Raw genomic sequence first — 19,113 nt, forward strand, 5'->3', positions numbered from 1 at the left:
GACTTCAGTCCTGCCCTAATTTTGCAGGTGAGAGTTCAGGTAGCCAGGAGGACCAGCTGTGCACAGCTCTGGTGAACCAGCTGAACAAATTTGCTGATAAGGAAACCCTCATCCAGTTTCTGCGTTGTTTCCTGTTGGAGTCCAATTCTTCTTCTGTGCGCTGGCAGGCCCACTGCCTGACGCTGCACATCTACAGGTAGCTCCAGGGCTCAGTTTGCAGATCTGCACAGGTCTGGGACTAGGGTGCATAATGGAGTTTCCCTTTGGTTTTATGTTACCTACTGTAGGTCACGGTATTAATTAGTACTTCTGCCTGCCTGAATCCTTGAGCACTAGACATTTCATCACTAATTTGTAAAATGACCAGGTTTAACTTATCAGATCAAAAGCTCAGTTTTATGCTGTAAGTTACAGTTGGGTGATGGGACTAAATCACCAATTGAAGAAAGCAAAAGGCTAGGCCATATTACCATAAAAGGGTTCCAGCCTACACCCTACTTGTAGGGGCTTAGAAATAGTGTCTAGGCCTTGGTGATAAATATAGGTGCTTTAGTTTGCTGCTGCTTACTAATATGAGCTGACATTTACTTACAGAAACTCCAGCAAATCTCAACAGGAGCTCTTGCTAGATCTCATGTGGTCCATTTGGCCAGAACTCCCAGCTTATGGTCGTAAGGCTGCCCAGTTTGTGGATCTACTGGGATATTTCTCCTTGAAAACAATACAGACAGAGAAGAAGGTAACAACTGATCTATTATCATAGATGCTAACTTGATTATTGAATTTTTTCTTGTGAGTTTAAAACATTATAGCCATTATGGGTAGGGTTCCCATATGTGAATCTATTTTGAATATATCTAGTTTTGTATTTCTAAAGTTATAGGTCCTTCATGTAAACCATGAAAACAACACAATTAGCACAGGAATGTGATCTGAATTTGGCTTAGCCAAGAGAAATAGAAGATGTAGGGTAAGGAAATGGCAGCTCAATAAAGTTGCTTGGGAAAGAAAGTCCTCCCTGATTTTGTGTCCAAAATATGTTTCTGCAGTTAGACAAATCATTCCATGTCCTTTCCTTAAGCATAATGTCTTCCTCCATTGGATCTGAAAGGTGGCAGTTGCTGAGACTGAGAGAACTTATGAGAAAATAGAATCCATTAGACCTTTGTGTTTGTGATTGGCTACTGAGAAGTTCAGTGCTTGTTGGATAATCTCTAGCCACAAAGCTGAAGGTCAAAAAAAAAAACAACAACCCAGAAACAAGCTGAAGGCAAAAAGTCTTTAACAAATAAAGACTTGAGCTTTAATTACATTTCTTTTCTGAATTCTGTTTCAGTTGAAGGAGTATTCACAGAAGGCTGTTGAGATACTTCGGACTCAAAACCATATTCTCACCAACCATCCCAACTCCAACATTTACAGGTGAATGAGATTTGTTTTGATTCCTACTATTTGAAGTGCAGTCACCACTTTGAATAGCTGTTTCCTATTGAGTTGTCCTTTCATATGAATTAAAAAGGTCTTCAGGTACATTGATTTCAACTTGTCAGTCCTTGGCTCCTCCCAGGCCCTAGCACATTGAAGGCACTCAAAATATAATCACTGAATTAATGATTGGGTAAGCAGTAGTATCAGAAGGTCTCTGGTGTTGAGGGCTTAATGTAAATAAGAAAAATGACTTCACAAGCTGGGCACTGATGGCTCATTTCTGTAATCCTAGCTACTCAGAAGGCTTAAGATCTAAGGATTATAGTTTGAAGCCAACCTGAGCAGGAAATTCTGTGAGATTCTTAGAAATGGAGCTGTGGTTCAAGGATAGAACACTGGCCTTGAGCAAAAGAACCTCAGGGATAGCACCCAGGCCCTGAGGTCAGGCCCCAGGACTAGCATACAAAAAAGTTCACAGACACTGTCTTCTTTTTTTAACTAAAAACACAATCACAGAGACTTGAAAGAGGACACTGATTAAATTTATGGTTTATTATTTCCCTGATTTAATAATGACTTTAAAAAACAAGTTTACTGAGCTGGGAATGTGGCTTAGTGGTAGAGTGCTTGCTTAGTATGCATGAAGCCCTGGGTTCGATTCCTCAGTACCACATAAATAGAAAAGGCTGGAAGTGGTGCTGTGGCTCAAGTGGTAGGGCATAGCCTTGAGCAAAAGAAGCTCAGGGACAGTGTCCAGGCCCTGAGTTCAAGCCCTAAGACTGGCCAAAAAAAAAAAAAATTGATACAATTTGATATCATACAGTAATTTTATTGATTATTTGTCTTTGAACTTGGCCTCACCATTTGCTAGGCTAGCATTCTACCACTTTGGCCATGTCTATAGCCCTGGCCTTTTGCTGATTATTTTGCAGATGGAGTCTCATGGACTTTTCTGCTTGGGCTAGCTTTGAATCTTCATCTTCCAAATTTCGGCCTCTTGAGTAGCTAGGATTACAGGCATGAGCCACCGATACCTGGCTCAATGATTTAATATATAATTATGATTCTTCTGAGTCAGTTAAATACAATTTAAGATTTCATTGAATGTTAGCTCAAACATATGAAACATCTGAGGTCATTTAATTTAAATTTCCTTCCTGTGACTTGTATAGCATTTTGGGATTATTTACTCCCTTGTGTTCTTATGGGAGAATGGGGGTTTACTTTGGGGATGTTGAAGATGGCTTTGTCCTAGCTTCTTTGAGAAGCTCAATATTTTCTAAAATGAAAATTTCCTTATGCTGAAACTGGTTTCTTCCTTAGCACCTTGTCCGGCTTAGTGGAGTTCGATGGCTATTATCTGGAGAGTGATCCCTGTCTGGTGTGTAACAATCCAGAAGTGCCATTTTGTGTAAGTAGCATCTTTAGCATGACAGGTCCACTGGCTTCTCATTTCCAGAGATTAGTTATTATGACATAGATGTTCTTCCTCAGGTGGTTGGTCACCAGTGGTATGGCTTCTTGCCTACCACAGCACTACCTTAGAATGAATTGCCCTGATGAACTGTTAGTCTTATACTAATGCTGTGTTTTTGTGTACCTTTGTGTCTAGTATATCAAGCTGTCTTCCATTAAAGTGGACACACGATACACCACCACCCAGCAGGTTGTGAAGCTGATTGGCAGTCACACCATCAGCAAAGTGACAGTGAAGATTGGGGACCTAAAGCGGACCAAGATGGTGCGGACTATCAATCTGTATTATAACAACCGAACTGTGCAGGCCATCGTGGAGTTGAAAAACAAGTATGAGCTTTTCAGACTTGGGGTGAGATTGCAGGATTGTAAGGCTTCATTCCAGGTGTTGGCTTTGAGTTCTGGAATGGGGCAAAGAAACATATCCTTAGGGGCCAGTATGTCCTCTTAGCCACACCAGTCGTGCCTGACTGACAGAAGGGGAACACAGGTACTTAAGGATATTTAAAGTTAGTCCAGTGGTACCACAGAATCCTGTGGCAGCTTTTCACGTCTACTCTTGGGTACCTCCAGGGCCTCAGTGAGCTATTGTTTTCTTTTCTTTCCTTTTCTTCCCCCCCTCTCATTAGGCTATTATTACTGAGAGTTAAAAGAGAGGCACTTAGGCCCTCTTGTCTCCTAACACTGTCTCTTTTAGACCAGCCCGCTGGCACAAAGCAAAGAAAGTTCAGCTGACCCCCGGTCAGACAGAAGTGAAGATTGACCTGCCATTGCCCATTGTGGCCTCCAACCTGATGATTGAGTTTGCAGACTTCTATGAAAACTACCAGGCATCCACAGAGACCCTGCAGTGCCCACGCTGTAGTGCCTCTGTTCCTGCTAATCCAGGGGTGTGTGGCAACTGTGGAGAGAATGTGTACCAGTGTCACAAATGCAGGTAATCCTCGGCTTGTCCCCCAGGGGAGGGCTCACACCCTTCCTGTTTTCCATAACTGTACCTTTGGGCAATTTTATTATCTGGTGTACTGGCTAGTGAGATGATTATGGAATGAATGGAGAGTCTGATGAGGAGTAGGAGAAGAAAGGGAGGTGGAAGAATGGTGTCTGCACATGTGTTTGTGTTCATCCAGTGTGGTTGATTACTTCATTTCTACCTATTGGTTATTGATTATTATCCCTTCAGTAATTCCTGCACTAGCATCCTGAGTATAGATGTGGTATAGCCTCTTCCTCAGTCACCTACATAACCCAAATCGCTGCTGCTCCACTGATCTAACACTTTGGTTCTTTAGATCCATCAACTATGATGAAAAGGATCCTTTCCTCTGCAATGCTTGTGGCTTCTGTAAATACGCTCGCTTTGACTTCATGCTCTACGCCAAGCCTTGCTGTGCAGTGGATCCCATTGAAAATGAGGAAGACCGGAAGAAGGTATGGTCACATCTGGCATGCACTTAGACAGTGGGGTTATTTGAACTTCAAGCAATGCTGTTGCATTTTTGTCTTGACTTCTGGCCCAAGTCTTCCTCAATCCAGCAAATATTGGGTCCCAAGGATCAGGTTTTGTATAGAAGCAAATAATGGCATCATGTGTACTGGACCCATGAGTTTGGAGATTGGTACTGAAACTCCATGTCTCTAGGAGCAGATAACACCAGTTTAGAAAGGCAAAAAGGAGTCAGGTGACATTCCTTGTATTTGTTCCATAACTGTTTCAGTTGAGGCTACTGGCTTTTCCCTAATGTTAGCTTATCAGGGACATAATCTCTTAGGTCTGGATGGATGCTAAAGAGCCGTGAAAAGGGGTCCTGTTGGGATAATATCAGAACATTTAGCTTTGGATTCAGAAGGACAAAAAGTTCGTATTCCAGTTAGTCTTTTTTAATGCTCTTATGACCTTGCATTGCATAAATTATTCTTGAGCATTACATTTTGTTTTATTCTATACCTCTCTATATATTCATATAAAATTAATATACTATCTGATAGGATTGTTAGTGAGGGAGATAGTGTACAACATTGTGACATATAGGAAATGTTCCAAGAAGTTATCAGCAGTTAGGATTACTTGGGGAAGTCAACATGCTGAGAAGACTTCACACAGGTCCCTTTTCTCTTCCTGTGTAGGCTGTTTCCAACATAAACACACTTCTGGACAAAGCTGACCGAGTATATCATCAATTGATGGGACATAGGCCACAGCTGGAGAACCTGCTATGCAGAGTGAATGAGGCAGCTCCAGAAAAGCCACAGGTATTCCCAGACTGGATGGTCACTGAGGGAGGGTTTTGTGTCAGCAGCAGAAGACTGCCTAGGTGAAGTCATCTTAGGGAGACATCTGACAGGTTACTTCTTGGGTTGCAGGAAGACTCTGGAACGGCAGGGGGCATCAGTTCCACATCAGCCAGTGTAAATCGCTATATCCTGCAGTTGGCTCAGGAGTACTGTGGTGACTGCAAGAACTCATTTGATGAACTCTCCAAAATCATCCAGGTGTGTTTTTTCCAAATAAAATTGATGGCTGTTTTCACAGCAGTCCTATTGCAGTTCAGTTCTTTGTGTTGCATTTTCCCAATCCTTTGTAAAGTATACCAGATAGTGCCTCCCATATTGCAATTTCTGCCACTTCTCAGAGTGCTGACTTCGGCTGTAAGACAGAATGTTTTTCTTGTCCATTAACAAATCTGTATTTAGAACAGTTAGTGCTTCCAGAAAAAAAAAAGTTTCCAAAATTCTATTCCCCTCTTCTAATATGCTATGTTTGTAGGCTAGAGGATCAGAGAGCTGCAGCCAGCTCAGGTGGGCTGCATATGAACATTCTGTCACTGACTCCATGATAGGATGCCAGCCACAGGCGGTGAAGCTTCACCCAAAGAGAGCATCCAGTTCATTACTTCCGCCTAGCCCTCCAATCACTGGCATCCCATCTTTGCTAAACATACCCAAGTTTCTGACCCTTTGTTTTTTTAAAAGACAGTTTTACAGAGAGGATGAGCCTGTGATCAGAGTTTGATTTTTGACTGGCTCCCTTATGTGAAACATCTATGTTAAGCTTCAGTTTCCTCTTCTGTAAAATGAGGATAAAATAACTGTGAGGTTATTGACAACACTGAATTAATAATGCAGATGAAGTTGTTTTCCAAGTGAAACTAACTTTCTAATTAACTTCCTTTGTGCTTATTTTAATTGCCTATTTCATTTTTAGAAAGTCTTTGCTTCACGCAAGGAGTTGTTGGAATATGACCTGCAGCAAAGGGAAGCAGCCACCAAATCATCCCGGACTTCTGTTCAGCCCACATTCACTGCCAGCCAGTACCGCGCTTTATCTGTCCTGGGCTGTGGCCACACATCTTCCACCAAGTGCTATGGCTGCGCTTCTGCCGTCACCGAGCATTGTATCACACTCCTCAGGGCCCTGGCCACCAATCCAGCTCTGCGACATATCCTTGTCTCCCAGGGCCTTATCCGGGAACTCTTCGATTATAATCTTCGCCGAGGAGCTGCAGCTATGCGGGAGGAGGTCCGCCAGCTCATGTGCCTCCTAACTCGGTCAGCACCTCCTCCACAATTATGGGCCTTAGGAATGCCTACTCACCCTGGTGTTAGTGAGAGGAATAGAGGAGATGCTGGAAGGACTAAGGGTGTGGCAGAGAATCATGCTTCTGATTGTCTGGTGGTAATTGTCTGCTTATCGCAGAGGAATCATGGGAAGACTGAGGGTGTCAATTATCCAACTAGGCTTTCTTGTAAATGGTTTTTTGGCATATACCCTGTTGGTTCCAGGGATGTGTACTGAGGAAATGTTCTGCTCTTGGTGAAGGAGGACAAGAGAGCTTAGGGATGCTTGGACTCAAGAATACTTAACCAAAGCAGGCAATAGAGCCTAGGGAGGGCTAAAGAAGGTCTAAAGGAGTAACACTTTGACTCAAGAGCTGACATTTTGCAGCATGTACCTTGGAAAAATTATTGAATTTCTCCTGAGCTTACACATTACTCATCTATCTCCTTATCTGAAAACAGATGAGGAATATAAGTACCCTAAAGGCATTTGATAAGTGTGGGTAAATAATTTGTAAATAATAACTTATATGGTACTTAGTAGGTATGAGAGATCTCATCCAGAGCTTTATTTATGTGGGATAAATTTAGTCCCTCATTTAACAAATGTCTGTTGAATGCCAGGTACTATTTGAGACTGTGGGGGTGCAGTGGTAAATGAAGCAAAGCCCTTGCCCTCAGGTATCTGATATTCTACATATGGAGGGTGTCAGTAAGCAAATACTGAAAACTGTGATTCCAGAAAACAAGATTGTAGGGGAAAATAAAGCAGGGTGGTAAACCCTGCAGGAGAGTGTAGTTAAACTATGTTGGAAAGCAAAGAGTGACAAGATACAGTGTATTTTTTAGGTCGGTCATGGGGCTTGAACTCTGGGCCTGGGCGCTGTCCCTAAGCTCTTCAGCTCAAGGTGAGTGCTCTACCACTTGAGCCATGGCACCACTTCAGGTTTTCTGGTGGTTAATTGGAGATAAAGAATCTCATGGACTTCTTTGCCTGGTCTGGTTTTGAACCGAGATCCTCAGATCTCAGGCTCCTGAGTAGCTAGGATTACAGGCATGAGCCACTGGTGCCTGGCTCATTTTTGTTTTTGTTTTTAAAGAAGATACATTTTTACAAAGGGTCATAGGGGGCTGGGAAGGTGGCTCAGTGGTAGAGCACTTGCCTTGCATGTCTGAGGCCCTGGGTTCGATTCCTCAGCACCACATAAGCAAAAAGAAAAAAGCCAGAAGTGGTGCTGTGGCTCAAGTGGTAGAGCGCTAGCCTTGAGCTGAAGAGCTGAGTGACAGCACCCAGGCCCAGAGTTCAGGCCCCACGACCGGACCCAAAAATAAAAAATAAAATACAAAAGGTCATAGGAAGTACCATGTGGGAAATGACATGGAGGCAGTTAGAAAAGATAAGGAAAACATGGCCCATGGTAAGTGTGGATTCAGATTTTGAAGACTCTGACACTAGCATCTCCTGATATCCTGTCACTTGGGGTGTGGACCCCTGATGTATGTGCCGCTCTACCCTCAGTCAGCATCTGTTTACAGAAAAGGAAACAACTACCTATACCCTCTTTCACTACAGACAGAGTTTTGTGGTATTCTAGTCTTGCTTTGGGGAAGGAAGGAGGAGGACGAGGTAGCTCTAGCCATAACATGTTTGAATGACAGAACTCCCATTCCATTGCCTCCTCAGAGATAATCCAGAAGCCACCCAGCAGATGAATGACCTGATCATTGGCAAAGTCTCTACAGCTCTGAAAGGCCATCGGGCCAACCCTGACTTGGTGAGTAGGCCGGCCAGTAGTCCTCCAGACCCCTCTGGGAGGCCAAGTGCAGCACATGTACAGAGATCACATCCTAAGATGATTTCTCAGATGGAGCCTACTGAATGGGGCTCTCCATTTCTCCTTGTCCCTGATGGGGTCATCTGTGACCAGATTCAGGATTCATTATGAATCCTGAGATCAGTTTGGACTCTGTAGTAGTTCTGGGACTGACTGTGTAGATCCTTGTTGACTCATGTGCCTTCCCATTGGCCTCTAGGCAAGTAGTCTGCAGTATGAGATGCTGCTGCTGACAGATTCCATCTCAAAGGAGGACAGCTGCTGGGAGCTCCGTTTACGCTGTGGTGAGCTCAGGGAACATCTGGATTTGGGTCAGGGCTTTTCAGAGACTGGAAAGGAGGCACTAAGCCATAGTCTTGGCACCAACTGGGAGAGATGGAGGAAGGAGGACAGTTGGGCAGCCTTGTTGGGTAGGTGGCATATTTTTGTGATCATGACCTTGCCTTTCCTGATGGTCCCTAGCTCTGAGCCTTTTCCTCATGGCTGTGAATATTAAGACTCCTGTGGTAGTCGAGAACATCACCCTCATGTGCCTGAGGATCTTGCAGAAGCTTATTAAGCCACCTGCCCCAACCAGCAAGAAGAACAAGGTATGGGGCCAGGGAGGACAATGAGCATTGTGACTTGCTTCCTGAAGGTCTATGCCATACTGTGAATGCATTGGCTAGGCTGCTTTTGTTTTTGTTGAGCATACATGTGGATGGGTTGAGGTTTTTGAGAAAGAGGTTTAGAGAAAAATGAACATGAAAATATAAAAGCTTAAGTGCTTTGAAAGCAAAAGCCATTGAAAGACTACCTTTTTAAATGACTTGTGGCTCCCAGAAATCACTGGGTTCTTTCCCACTCGTATGCCTTGCTAAATTTTATTTCTATTACCTAGTATATTCTAGAGCAATGTATGTATAATAGCTGCACAATACGTCATGATTAGGTGAATAAATAAAACTCAAGCTTTTATTCTGAAATATCCATAGCTAAGCTACAGACTGACTTGCTGTAGGGGTTGTAGATATGTAGGCCATAATTCATTCTCATGATCTTGCCTTTTTTTTTTTTTTTGTAAAAATACTGTACAGAGGGGTTACAATTACATGGGCAAGATAATGAGTACATTTCTTATCAAGCATTGTAGCCTCCTCCTTTGTTCCCCCTTCCCATCCCTTCCCATCCTCCCCCCCCCCCCCCCCATCTTGCCTTCTTGAGGCTGTCTCTAGTCTGGCCTGCCTTGATCCATTTTTTGTTTTTGTTTTTTAATATTGTTACTACCAAGATAATATACAGAGCAGTTATAATTATGTAAGTCAGGGAGTGAGTGTATTTCTTTTGGACAGTGTCACCCCTTCCTTTGCTTTCTCTCCCAGTTTTTATGTCCCGTCCCCACTTATGAGTTATATAGTTCATTTTCAACATAGCATCTATTGAGTACTGCTTGCTGCATTTGTTTACCTTTTGTTCTTCCATTTTGTGCTCCCCTCCCCCAAAGCCAGTTAAACAAACAGAACAAAAAGAACAGAAAAACACTTGACAAAAAAAACCCTCTTGATTCCATTTCCTGCAATTCATTTTGATAAGTGTTATGTATACATAGGTTGACCCATTTTTGATTCCTGCTCCCTTCAGATGGGTCATGCTTGTTGGGGAAAAGGCTTCTTGGTGTATGACTGCTTAAAAAGTGCTAGACACAAGAGAATCATCTTATAGCTCCTGGTCTTCTCTGGTAGTTTTCCCAAAGGAAGGACTAGGTTGCCTGCTTCCTTACCCTGGATGGATTCTCTCTCTAGAGTTAATTCCCAGCAAATAAAATCCATCTTTGATTGGAAAGAGAAACTTTTCAGTCAAAACTTTCCATAAGATAGTCTTTGCCCTCTTCTTTCTATTGGTGGTTATGCTAGGTGAGGCTGTTGGAGCCTAGCTTGAGGAGGCATCACAACATCCTCAATAAAACAGGGGAGATTCTACCCTTGAGTCCCAGCCTTCTTAATGTGTAGTGTGACAAAGAGTCCTAATTCCTGGGCTCTTGTGAGATGTTAGCTGAGCCCTGCTTTTCTGCAAGGTCACAATTGTGCTTGAAAGAATAACTGATGGGAAAGTTGTTGATTAAATGTTTGTCAGTTAAAAACTTCCACTCTTCTGGACCCCAATGGCAGTTTGAAGCCAGCCTGGGCAGAAAAGTCCTTGTGAGACTCTTACAGCCAGTTAACCACCAAAAAACTGAAAGTGGTACTGTGGGTCAAGTGGTAGAATGCTAGCCTTGAGCACAAAGAGACTCAGGGATAGCACCCAGGCACTAAGTTCAAGCCCCACAACCCAAAAACAGTGCCACTCCTTTCTCTATAGATTATTATTTGCTTCAGAAAAGATATTAATTAGATAATTAATTAGATAATTAGATAATTGGTATTTAGATGAATATTATTTTAATTTTGGTTTCCATCTTTAATATGGTTAATATTGATAGATCTAACCACACAAATAAAAGTTCTGTAGAGTCTCTTTAGTAATTTTTTTTTTTTTTTGGGGGGGGGTCCGGTCGTGGGGCCTGAACTCTGGGCCTGGGCGCTGTCCCTCAGCTCTTCAGCTCAAGGCTAGTGCTCTACCACTTGAGTTACAGCGCCACTTCCGGCTTTTTTCTTTTTTGCTTATGTGGTGCTGAGAAATCGAACCCAGGGCCTCGAGCATGCAAGGCAAGCGCTCTACCACTGAGCCACCTTCCCAGCCCTCTTTAGTAATTTTTGAAGAACGTCATAACAAGGTCCTGAGGCCAGAAAGTTTACCAGTTGTTTAGGACTGGGCAGGCCCTCTTCTGTGGGGGCTAACTGTGTACATTCTGGAAAATGCAATGACCCCCTGGAGGGTTTCTATTCTGGGAAACTACAGGGATAGGATTTAGTGTGTGGATTATGGCATTGTCTGCTCGAAGCCTGCCATTAGGCCGAACATAGAGACTTCTATTCAAGTGGATCCGGATGTTTAATAGGAACATATACTTGGACATAGAAGATGTACATGTTGCTGCTCCAGATCATCTTGGCTTTGAAAGTGGCTCCTGGGTTGCCAGGGCGATGCCATGGCTAGAACTGGGCTCAGCTTGCTAGTGAGCTCTTACATTGCCCCGCTTCCTCTAGGATGTCCCTGTGGAGGCCCTCACCACTGTGAAGCCATACTGCAATGAGATCCATGCCCAGGCTCAGCTGTGGCTCAAGAGAGATCCCAAGGCATCCTATGAAGCCTGGAAGAAGTGTCTTCCTATCAGAGGTATATTGATCCCTTCAAGATGTGGAGAGTTGCCCCCCTCTTGCTTCTGCCTCACAGCTTCTCCCCCACCCCAATTACCATCATGACCTTAGACTTATCTCTCCCTACAATCCTTGACCTTGACCTTTCAGGGATAGAAGGCAATGGGAAGTCTCCCAGCAAGTCAGAGCTTCACCATCTCTATTTGACTGAGAAGTATGTATGGAGGTGGAAACAGTTCCTGAGCCGGCGAGGGAAGAGAACCACCCCTCTGGATCTCAAACTGGGGCATAACAACTGGTTGCGACAAGTAAGTGGCTGTATCCCAGGTCCCTCACTCCCTGTGTCTGGGCATCATCACTTGTCTGCTCTGCTTTCTTTTTCCCTTTGTTATTGCTGGGTCCTTTCAAAGCAGTAAGGGTTCTTGGTGTAGCCACCAGCATGGTGAACTGGTTAAAGCCCTACTTCCCTCTGTCCTGTCAAGCTTCTTGTGTCCCTTTTGCCCATGCCCAGTGAACTAAATCTCAGCCTCAGAGCTCCCCTTTCCTCTTTCTATCTTGTGTGTTATGTCTACTGTCCTTCCTTCTCTCTTCTTCCTAGCTAAAGTTTAAAGGATTACAGTCAAGTGTTGTCTGATAAAATGCAGAGGTGCTTAATTAATATAAATTATTACATATTAATATATTTTAAAATTATTACATATTAATATATTTTAATATATAATATATTAATAGGACACAATTAAATGAAATTGTGCTTACAGGTATCCATGCTAAGGACAAAGCTTGTTTGATTTTTCCTTCTTGGTTTTTTTTTTTTTTTTTTTTTTTTTTTGGCTGTTGTTTTTTTGCCGGTCATGGAGCCTGAACTCTGGTCTGGGCGCTGTCCCTCAGCTCCTCAGCTCAAGCCTAGTGCTCTACCACTGGAGCCACAGCGCCACTTCCGGCTTTTTCTGTTTATATGGTGCTGAGGAATCGAACTCAGGGCCTCATGCATGTGAAGCAAGCACTCTACCATTGAGCCACCTTCCCAACCTGACTTTTCCTTCTTGAGTTAACTTGAGGTGCTCTCCCAGCCACTTGGTGGAAAAGTCTCCATGAAGAATGGAAACTCCTCAGCAGCCTCTTTCCAGTGCTGTAGTAACTGGATACTGTTAGCTGGTGATCTGGAGCCTTAGCTCTTTCCCTTGGGAGGTTCCCAGAGCTCTTCAGGATGTGTGGCAGCCAACTCCCCTGCTGGGAGCTTGGTAAAACAGGATGTCCTCTTGATCCAGGCTTCTCCTCTTCTGTATCCTGCAGGTGCTTTTTACTCCTGCAACACAGGCTGCACGGCAAGCAGCTTGTACCATTGTGGAGGCTTTGGCCACCATCCCCAGCCGCAAGCAGCAGGTCCTCGACCTCCTCACCAGGTATAGTTTGGGGTGAGATGAGGAGGTGATTCACTTCATCAACAGCCTTTTCCTCTTTGCAGTGGACATCTGCAGATCAGGATTGGGAGGTATAGCCGTGTGGGTGTGTGCTCGTCTCCCTCCCTACTGCAGAAGTAACATAGCACCACCAGGCTGTGTTTTAAGGGAGGTAAAGCAGACAGCAGTGTTCATTGATTGATCCTTTGTTCTCAGGTGCTCACACCTAAGTGCCTGCACACGTTGTCTTAGGTGCTTGTTGGGGGCAGTAGCTCTGAGGTAGGAATGGGTAGAGTTCACAGCCCTCATTCCCTGTGGCTCTCTGTTTTCTTCCCATGTGAGAATATGGGGTTTCTCAGATCCCTTCCCTCCACTTCTGGAAGAGGAGAGGCACAGCAGAAGATCTGGAGGAGGGAGCCATTGGGTATCTTAGAACCACTAGGCATTACTGCGGACACTTGTCTCTTGATGGCAGCTATCTGGACGAGCTGAGCATAGCTGGGGAGTGTGCTGCTGAGTACCTGGCTCTCTACCAGAAGCTTATCGCCTCAGCCCACTGGAAGGTCTACCTGGCAGCTCGGGGAGTTCTGCCTTACGTAGGCAACCTCATCACCAAGGTATTCCTCCCACTCCCCTAACTCCTTTCACTGTAACAGTCTAGACTTTTGACTGTACTGTAACTATCCTATGGCTGTAGCAGTCTGCAGGGCCTTTAGGCTGTTTGGGGATTTTCAGCAGTCCTCAACAGCTCTGCAGCTGTCTGTCTTGTTTCTAAGCGATTCTGCAAGGGCTGGACTGAGTAGACCTGACTGCTGAATGCCTTTGTTTGGTGCACTCCTGGGATGATGGAGGTGACTGGGATTAGTGGCAACAGTGTCACACTGTGTCTGTCATCTTGCTTAGGAAATAGCCCGCTTGCTTGCCCTGGAGGAGGCCACCCTGAGCACTGACCTGCAGCAGGGATATGCCCTCAAGAGTCTAACAGGTAAAGAACCAGTGAACCTTCCCTTCAGACAGCCAGGGCGTGTGCTAAGGACTGATCTTAATTCCTAGAATCTGGGCTGACTTCTTCCTTCCTCTTTGTGTTGACCATAATGCAGGTTCATACTGTTCATTTTTCTTTTGATCACTTACTTGTTCTGTGCTTTGTACAAAGACAGATATGCTCTGCTTTTTGAGTTACCCATGGCCTGTGATGACATTAGCCTTCCTTGCTTGTAGTCTCTTGGAGGGCTCTTGAAACCATGTTTTCCTGTCCCCACAGGCCTTCTGTCTTCCTTCGTGGAGGTGGAATCCATCAAAAGGCACTTTAAAAGTCGCTTGGTGGGAACCGTGCTGAATGGGTACCTGTGCTTGCGGAAGCTGGTGGTGCAGAGGACCAAGCTGATAGATGAAACCCAGGACATGCTGCTGGAGATGCTGGAAGACATGACCACAGGTAGCACTGATCTGCAACTAGTGCTGGTATCCTTTGACCTTCCTGAGCTGACAAGGTGCATGAGTCTACATCCCCAAGTGCTACAGAGCTGGAGGAGGGGTGGCACGGATCTCCCCACATATAAGAGAGAAAGCCATATCTCAAGCACTGGTTCTTGGAATTATAAGTCCTAGAGCTGTATTCAATTTGGAGTTTTTTCTTTTGTGCTCACGGGGTGGGGTTGGGGGAGTGCAAGGGTTCTCAGTCTGGGAAGTTTTGAGACCTTGTCCCTAATTCCCTCTGCTCTGTCCACCTTGTATTTATGGAATTCCATGTTAATCTCATGGTGTGTTTGTGTTGTAGTTTGGATAATTTCTTGGTTCATTAATCTCTTATGCACTGTGAGTAATCTTTTTAATCTATCAGAATTCTTATATTTCCAGATTTTTAAATTTATTTATATTTTTTATTGATGGTCTGGAGGTTTGAACTCAGGGCCTGGTGCTTGCTAAGCAGGCATTTTACTACTTGAGCTACTCCACCAGTACCTTGTTGCATTTGTTCTAGACTGTAGTCCTCCTATTGCTGCTGAGATGACAGGTCCATACCTCTGCATCCAGTACTGTGCTTGCCTTGTAGCTTAGAATTAATGACAGGCATATATACCACTGGTCCAGCCATTGATTAGATTGAGTATTGTGAGCTTTTATGCTAAGGCTGACCTTCAGTTATTATCTTTGATCTCTGTATCCCAAGTAGATGGGATTATAGGCTTTAGCCACTGCACCTGGCCTCTGGTTTCAGATTTTATAATCTCTTGCTCATTCACATTTACCTTCCTTTTTGTAATCGTAAGCATATTTGTACTTAATCATTCTAAAGTTTGATCTTACTGCTTTTTGTTCAGGTTCTTTCTTGTAAAACACATACCTTAAATCTTGTTGTATTTCATGATATTGACTGTGACTTCATATTGTTAAACTCTACAACCTGACAATGAGTTTCTCTAGATACAATTCATAATTGCTTCTGCGAAGCAGTCTGTTGTCCCAGGGCTCTGCCATCCAGAGCTGCCTTCAGGGAGTTCTGAGCTTTAGGTGTTTCAGACTTCAGGTAGTGTAAGGTTGGATCCACACAGCCCTGTGAGGGGATGGCTTGTAAGTTCTTAGAAATTTGTTTCCTACTCAGTGCCATATTTTAAGGAAAGACAATTTGTTTTCCTGAAAGCAACTTGACTGAGGAAAGGAAGGATATATCTAGTTGACCCTTATACCAAGAGTCTAGGTCTCTTGAGCTGCCACGTTCATTTTATGTGTCTGGGCGCCCGCACACATGCATGCATGCATGTGTGGTGGAAGGTGGCTTCTGCTAGACTCCTGCCTCAAAAGATTCACAACTTTTTATCTAGTACACAGATCCTGGTTGGTTGTGGAAACACCAAAGCTCAAGGCAAAAAGCTGCTTTAGGGATTTGCCTCTTTGTCTTGGTTTCTGATTTCTCTAATCTTTTTTACTGCCAGTTTGCTGATACATATGTTATACCAGATATTCCACATTCTAAGTTCTTAAGTGGTGAGAACTAAAAAGAGGTCCAGGAACCTTATCCCAAATGGAAGTTCTTCAGATATCACTTTCATTTCATGCCCAGCTAGCCTGTGATCTTGTCAGTATAAGCTGTGTGTGTGCACGCATGTATCGGCCAGTTCTGTGGGTTGAAAGCATGGCCTGGACACTGTCCCTGAGCTGATTTTTCTCAAGGCTAATATTCTATTTACTTGAGCTACAGCACCATTTTTGGCCTTTTATGAATAATTTATTGGAGATAAGAATCTCACAGACTTTCCTGTGCTAGGCTGGCTTTGAACTGCTATTCTCATATCTCAGCCTTCTGAAAAGCTAGGATTACAGATGTGAGCCACCAGAGCCCATCTAAAGACCCTATTTCTCTTATCAGGTGACTTGAAGTTGTCTCTTGGTCCTATAGAGGGCAGTATACTTACTCTTTCCAAAAGAAGTATAAACAATAACATCTTTCCATGTGACTAGAATATAGTGAGAATTATGACTTGATATTTGGAGGGGAGCCTCTTTTGGCAAGGGGTTGCTGAACTGAATATGGCACGGTCCCTCCTGAGGAGTTGTATCCTTAGAAACATAGGGACAGGAACCCAGATGATGCAGTATGTTGACTTGGTTGGAAGGATTTCTCAGTGAATGTAGTTCAAGTATAAAAATCAGTCAGCATCAAGTTTACAATTGAATTGCATAGACAGTATTCACAGATTAGGGCTCAGGTGGCGTGACACACATGTGCCTATAATCGCAGTTGAAGATGGAAGATTTTGAGGTCACCTTGGCTATAGCAAGACCTTGTCTCAAAAAGAAAAGAAAAAGTTAAAAAAAAAAAAAAGATTTAACAGCAAGAAAAAAATTTGTTGGTAATAGTGCTTTACATTTAGTTTCATTTCTGCATGGGCAAAGAAAGCTCTTCTCACTAACGTGGCCACTTTGATTTCTGGCAGGTACAGAATCAGAAACCAAAGCCTTTATGGCTGTATGCATTGAGACAGCCAAGCGCTACAATCTGGACGACTACCGAACACCAGTCTTCATCTTTGAGAGGCTGTGCAGCATCATTTATCCTGTAAGCAGTGAGTGCTCCCCATGGCTTCAGTGTCAGCCTGAAAACACTTGGGGACTCAGACAACATTTTAGGAAGATCCACTGGCATAAAACAGAAGCAACCTCCTTATTTTTCCATTCCTACTATGGAAAATTCAATAATCTTCTTGGTCTTCCTATCTTGAAGGTCAAGATCACCTTATTACTATTTTAGTTAATTCTAGCTTTCATTTCTGAAATCTCATTGTTGATCAGTCTGGCATGCTGTGGAGGAAGCTATTTGGGTTTGAGTATAAAGACATTGTTGCTCTCATCCTTCCTTACCCCACTAGTTTTAAGTATGCATGCATCCTTTGCTTCATTTTGCATAGCCTGAGCTATGTGGAAGTTCAGAGACCCTTTTTGCTGTGGAGGAAGGAAGGAAACACCAGTGGCCCCAGTTACCCATGAGAGGTCACTGAGTTGTGCCATGTAGAGAAACCCTCTTCTCAGCTTAGGATTAGACAGTCATCTGGCTTAGATGAGTCAGCACTGATGAGCATGTCTCACTCCTTGTCTTCTTGCTGGTGTTTCAGGCTCCTTGGATTGTTTCTGGCTGTTCTGAGTGACCTCTGAGCTTCCCATTCTTTATGTTTCTCTCAGACTATTCACAGAAGACGCAGCATGGCAGAAACCTCCCTCTCCCACCTCTTGGTGGCAGGAAATGCTGAAGCACTTCCTTTTCTGTCCTTTAGGAGGAGAATGAAGTCACTGAATTCTTTGTGACCCTGGAGAAGGACCCCCAACAAGAAGATTTCTTACAGGGCAGGATGCCTGGGAATCCATATAGCAGCAATGAGCCGGGCATTGGGCCACTTATGAGAGATATAAAGAACAAGATTTGCCAGGACTGTGACCTGGTGGCTCTCCTGGAGGACGACAGTGGAATGGAGGTAAGAAGCATAGGACAGTCTGCTGGTGAATGAGAGCATGGGCAGAAATCAAATCCAGCTGCTTCTCATTAGAAGCTGATTAACTTGCTTGCATTGGCTTCCCACCTGCTTGCCACTCCTGGTGTTAGGGAGGTGTGGAGAGCTCTTCCCAGTGTTTGGCATTGAATATATAGGTGGTTAATGGCAGTTGTAGGTTTTGATTATTGTTTCTCTCATAGATTTTCAAGAGATTCCAAGTTAGTAGAGCTCCCACAATCCTGATGTTCTGTCTCTACAGATTTAAGGCCCTGTGTGCAGGACCTTCTGATGGACAGACTTGCAGGTCTGGATGATCATATACATAACAAGAGGGTCTGGATTATTATATACTCAGTGAGAGGGTCTGGATTGTCATATACAGAGTGAGAAGCACATGTGCCTTTCCCAGTGCTGACCTGAAGTGGACTCAAGAATGAAGGTCCTGTGCACAGTTTCTAAGCTGGAGTCCACAACTAGATAAAGAGTGTTTGACCCTAAGATTGTGTACTTGATACTGGGTGTAGGACATACGTATTCATTTTCTAGACAAAAACATGTACAGAGACCCAGGACAGGTGAAAGTGAAGAATGGTGAACACTGCCATGAACCATCCTTTGATCTTGAAACTTACAATTATGTGGAAAAACAAGCTCATCTGTTTCTCTGTTCAGCTTCTAGTGAACAATAAAATTATTAGTTTGGACCTACCTGTGGCTGAAGTTTACAAGAAGGTCTGGTGTACCACGAATGAGGTATGTGCTTGTTTTCTTGCTTAGGACTGTCCCCCCCCCCCCCCCCCCCCCGCACCTCCTTTGCACAGGTTGTTAATCATCATTTAGCCCTGTGGCAACACTAGCAGCCTTACTTCCTCTCTTTGTGGATGTATGGAAAAAGCCTATCACTTTCTTTACTTTTTGAAACATAAGACCAATGACAGCAAAAGAACTTCAAGAAAGCATGAAAAAGCCAGGCCCTAGTGGCTGACGCCTGTAATCCTAAAAGAACCACACCTGTAATCTTAGCTACTCAGGAGGTTGAGCTCTAAGGATCAAGTTTGAAGCCAGCCTGGGCAGAAAAGTCCAAGATTCTGATCTCCAATTCACCACCAAAAGCTAGAATGGCTTAAGTGGTAGAGTGTCAGCCTTGAACAAAAAAGTTCAGATAAAATACCCAGGCCCTGAATTGAAG

General features: G+C 43.8%; 1 protein-coding gene across 7 annotated transcripts in view; it reads left to right on the forward strand.

The window, feature by feature from the left end:
• Ubr4 (ubiquitin protein ligase E3 component n-recognin 4) overlaps positions 1-19,113 on the forward strand; it is a 131,217-nt gene that overhangs the window by 88,254 nt on the left and 23,850 nt on the right. For all 7 annotated transcript variants that reach the window (XM_070037809.1, XM_070037811.1, XM_070037814.1 and 4 more), the window contains 22 exons: positions 28-196; positions 595-739; positions 1,337-1,422; positions 2,752-2,839; positions 3,041-3,234; positions 3,602-3,841; positions 4,197-4,335; positions 5,032-5,157; positions 5,269-5,397; positions 6,110-6,453; positions 8,147-8,237; positions 8,497-8,581; positions 8,760-8,887; positions 11,423-11,552; positions 11,684-11,841; positions 12,830-12,939; positions 13,412-13,553; positions 13,840-13,921; positions 14,201-14,374; positions 16,875-16,996; positions 17,709-17,906; positions 18,597-18,677. In XM_070037809.1, the coding sequence (XP_069893910.1) occupies positions 28-196; positions 595-739; positions 1,337-1,422; positions 2,752-2,839; positions 3,041-3,234; positions 3,602-3,841; positions 4,197-4,335; positions 5,032-5,157; positions 5,269-5,397; positions 6,110-6,453; positions 8,147-8,237; positions 8,497-8,581; positions 8,760-8,887; positions 11,423-11,552; positions 11,684-11,841; positions 12,830-12,939; positions 13,412-13,553; positions 13,840-13,921; positions 14,201-14,374; positions 16,875-16,996; positions 17,709-17,906; positions 18,597-18,677 (3,161 nt within the window). The remainder of the gene's footprint in view (positions 1-27; positions 197-594; positions 740-1,336; positions 1,423-2,751; positions 2,840-3,040; positions 3,235-3,601; positions 3,842-4,196; positions 4,336-5,031; positions 5,158-5,268; positions 5,398-6,109; positions 6,454-8,146; positions 8,238-8,496; positions 8,582-8,759; positions 8,888-11,422; positions 11,553-11,683; positions 11,842-12,829; positions 12,940-13,411; positions 13,554-13,839; positions 13,922-14,200; positions 14,375-16,874; positions 16,997-17,708; positions 17,907-18,596; positions 18,678-19,113) is intronic.

Source organism: Dipodomys merriami, unplaced genomic scaffold (genome assembly GCF_024711535.1).
Source record: "Dipodomys merriami isolate MVZ:Mamm:240054 unplaced genomic scaffold, mDipMer1.0.p SCAF_28, whole genome shotgun sequence".
Lineage (NCBI taxonomy): Eukaryota > Metazoa > Chordata > Mammalia > Rodentia > Heteromyidae > Dipodomys > Dipodomys merriami.